The 4,124-nt window shown below is 39.6% G+C and overlaps 1 protein-coding gene across 2 annotated transcripts in view; it reads right to left on the bottom strand.

Annotated features, from left to right (window-relative positions):
• Positions 1–3,324, bottom strand: part of LOC139402693 (phosphorylase b kinase regulatory subunit alpha, liver isoform-like) — a 29,435-nt gene extending 26,111 nt beyond the window's left edge. For both annotated transcript variants that reach the window (XM_071146591.1, XM_071146592.1), the window contains exons 1-2: positions 3,086–3,324; positions 2,833–2,924 (exon numbers count right to left, since the gene is read on the bottom strand). In XM_071146591.1, coding sequence (XP_071002692.1) covers positions 2,833–2,910 — 78 coding nt within the window. In that variant the 5' untranslated portion in view covers positions 2,911–2,924; positions 3,086–3,324. The remainder of the gene's footprint in view (positions 1–2,832; positions 2,925–3,085) is intronic.
• Positions 3,325–4,124: the final 800 nt, after the last annotated feature.

The following is a 4,124-nucleotide window of genomic DNA, read 5'->3' as shown; positions in this document are numbered from 1 at the left end:
AAGGACATTCACAGACTTGTCCCGAAGCCACTACTGTACGTTGTCTTGGCTGTGTACTTAGGGTCGTTGTCCTGTTGCAAGGTGAACCCTCAACCCAGTCTGAGATCATGAGAGCTCTGGAGCAGGTTTTCATCAAGAATCTCTCTGTACTTTGCTCTGTTCATCTTTCCCTCGATCCCTCGATTCCCACAATTCCTTCGACCTCTCGGCTTGGTTTTTGCTCTGACATGCATCCTAAAGATTGATTCTATACATCGTTTGACATGTTTCTACGGACTGTAATGGAACTGTTTTGACTTTTCGTCTGGACCTAGTGATCGCGAGTCATGAATTTGGATTACTGGGCTAAACGCGTGAACAAAAAGGAGATATTTGGACATAAATGATGGACATTATCGAACAAAACAAACATTTATTGTGGAACTGGGATTCCTGTGAGTGCATTCTGATGAAGATCATCAAAGGTAAGTGAATATTTATAATACTATTTCTGTTGTTCTGTTGACTACACAACATGGCGGATATCTGTTTGGGTTGTTTTGGTCTCTGAGCGCTGTACTCAGATTATAGCAAGGTGTGCTTTTTCGGTAAAGCTTTTTTGAAATCTGAGACAGCGGTTGCATTAAGGAGAAGTGTATCTATAATTCCATGCATTATAGTTGTATCTTTTATCAATGTTTATTATTTCTGTAAATTGATGTGGCTCTCTGCAAAATCACCGGATGTTTTGGAACTACTGAACGTAACGCGCCAATGTATACTGAGATTTTTTTTATATAAATATGAACATTATCGAACAAAACATACATGTATTGTGTAACATGAAGTCCTATGAGTGTCATCTAATGAAGATCATCAAAGGTTAGTAATTTATTTCTCTCTATTTCTGCTTTTTGTGACTCCTCTCTTTGGCTGGAAAAATGGCTGTGTTTTTCTGTGACTAGGCTCTGACCTAACATAATCGCTTGGTGTGCTTTCATCGTAAAGCCTTTTTGAAATCGGACACTGTGGTGGGATTAACAAGAAGTGTATCTTCAAAATGGTGTACAATACTTGTATGTTTGAGGAATTTCACTGTTGTCATATCGATCCCGTTAGCAGGATCTCAGCCCAAGGAGGTTTTAACAAGAAATATGTGTAGTGGTTGAAAAACGAGTTTTAATGACTCCAACCTAAGTGTGTGTAAACTTCAACCACACACACACACACACACACACACACACACACACACACACACACACACACACACACACACACACACACACACACACACACACACACACACACACACACACACACACACACACACACACACACACACACACACACACACGTCTCTTGTAGTAGTATTTTGGTATTTTATTAGGATCCCCGTTAGCTGTTGCGAAAGAGTCATTGTTAATGTTGTAAATGATTATCGTAGCAGGAAACTACAGATTTTTTGGGAATATCTACATAGGCGTACAGAGGCCCATTATCAGCAACCATCACTCCTGTGTTCCAATGACACGTTGTGTTAGCTAATCCAAGTTTATCATTTTAAAAGGGTAGCCTAGAGGTTAGAGCGTTGGACTAGTAACCGAAAGGTTGCAAGTTCAAATCCCCGAGCTGACAAGGTACAAATCTGTCGTTCTGCCCCTGAACAGGCAGTTAACCCACTGTTCCTAGGCTGTCATTGAAAATAAAAATTGGTTCTTACTGACTTGCCTGGTTAAATAAAGGTAAAAAAAAAAAAAGAAAGTCCCCTAAGCAAGCTGGTCCTGGGGCTCTGTTCACAAACAGACCCCACAGAGCCCCAGGACAGCAACACAATTAGACCCAACCAAATCATGAGAAAACAAAAAGATAATTACTTGACACATTGGAAAGAATTAACAAAAAACAGAGCAGACTAGAATGCTATTTGGCCCTAAACAGAGAGTACACAGTGGCAGAATACCTGTCCACTGTGACTGACCCAAACTTAACAGTGCTGTACAAGATTTTGCTTTCAAATTGCGTCAAACATAGGCCGTCATGGCTCTCAAGAGAAGAAAGGCTATGGGCACACTGCCCACAAAATGAGATGGAAGTGCAGCTCAGTTTCCTAACCTCCTGCCCAATGTATGACCATATTAGACACATGTTTTTCTCAGATTACACAGAACCACAAAGAATTTGAAAACAAATCCAATATCTATTGGGTGAAATACCACATTGTGACATCACAGCAGCAAGACGTGTGACCTGTTGCCACAAGAAAAGGGCAACCAGTGAAAAACAAACACCATTGTAAATACAACCCATATTTATGTTGATTTATTTTCCCTTTTGTACATCGTTACAACACTGTATAAAGACATAATATGCCATTTGAAATGTCTTTATTATTTTGGAACTTTTGTGAGTGTAATGTTTACTGTTAATTTTTTATTGTTTATTTCACTTTAGTTTATCATATGTTTCCCATACCAATATAGCCCCTTAAATTGAAATTGAATTGAGAGAGAGAGAGAGAAAGACTGTTAACTGACCTCAAGTAGAGTAGATAAGAAAAATACTTTCTATGTTCTCACTCTATTTTAAGTTGACCTTTGTCCAAGCTTTTATTTATTTTAGGGAGTCCACGCCAGGACAGTTTGCCCATTTAAAAACAGAGAGCTATTGACTCTTGGCTTTCTAAGGATAAGTAACAGACATTTAGCCTACTGTGGGGATTTTACTGATGTATCAATATCATTAGACCTATTGTGCATGACTTCTTTCATTGCAAATGGTAACTGTACGAATGTTATTCGCATGACATAACGTGACATTGTGTCTGGCAGTGGTACGTGATATAATGAAACATACCTGGTGACATAGAATAGTCTCATGAACGAGCCTGGCGAATCCATCGAGCTTCACACCTGAGTTACTGCGGCTCCGCATGTTGCCGTCTCTATCTGTCAATATGAAATTATGACAGACAGGTAGTTAGTGCAGAATAATTTATAGTAGGGTACAGTAGTCGTGGGTCCTGACTACATTTGAAGCGTTCGCAATAGTAAAAGTACTGCAGTATGCTGTAATAAAATAACATTACTGTGTATAGAAAGTCACCTACCTTGAACCCATCAGTTATTGTGCAATGCATAAATATCGCTGTTGACAGCTTTGCAGTAGCAGCTAACAATTCCACATTCATTCAACGCATTTCATAAAACTCCTTGTTGCTCCAGCGCAGTAGCATCAGTGTCAAAATATTACCGAATACTTCACGTCGCAGAGGTGTTTTTAGCTCAACATACACCATTCCTTCACATGTAACAGATTACTGCTCCTCTCTCGGTCTCTCAATGTGCCTCTCCTCTTCCTGATGTGGACAGAATGTCCGGTATACAGTTGCCATAAAGGGGGCGCTAGAGCAGCCAACGTAGAGAAGATGAGTTGGTTATTACATATATGAATTCTTGTTAGAATCTGTTTGTTTCTTTAACATAACATAGATCTAGATTTAAACCAACAAAGGGTGCCTGATTTGTTTTCGGCTTTGCTTTCTCTTTTACTTCGTGTGGTCTTTGTCTCACCTCGGCATCATTCTGTTCAATCTAATATTTTCATATTTTCAGAATACTTTGATTGATACCAGTGCGACCCCACCTTGTCCATTTACATTCTGCAGGCATAGTAAACAAGGGCTGGAATAACGGAATTTTTAAGCCAATCAAAAATCCGGACAGTAGATGTGTTAACCAATCAAAATAGATCTAACTGCATCCCCGCTGAACGCTCGACTTCACTGGGTGGACTGCACATTTCTGTTGGATAGATTTGAATCTGCAATTCATAGTGTTTTTGAGTCAACAATCAAGATAAAGGTACGTTTTACCTCCTTATTTGTTTGGCCAGTCGTTGCAATTGCACATGTTGAACGAAAAAGCGTCCTGTGCTTCTGATCATGTCCACAAAAAGCCATTGAAAAAGTAGCTAGCTAGACATCCTTACTGTGCATGTTAGCTGCTAGCGCTAGCCACCCATCTCTGAGCTAGCTTTACACTCAAATTTGATGGATATACTGAGGGCCATAAGCTACCTAACTAACAACAACTAGGCTAACTAGTTATATGACTGGGAAAATGTCTGTGTTTTGATAGGCAAATCCT

The sequence above is a fragment of the Oncorhynchus clarkii genome, unplaced genomic scaffold (assembly GCF_045791955.1).
Source record: "Oncorhynchus clarkii lewisi isolate Uvic-CL-2024 unplaced genomic scaffold, UVic_Ocla_1.0 unplaced_contig_5540_pilon_pilon, whole genome shotgun sequence".
Lineage (NCBI taxonomy): Eukaryota > Metazoa > Chordata > Actinopteri > Salmoniformes > Salmonidae > Oncorhynchus > Oncorhynchus clarkii.
Note: the sequence above shows the minus strand (reverse complement) of the source record. Positions and strands in the feature narration are given on the sequence as shown.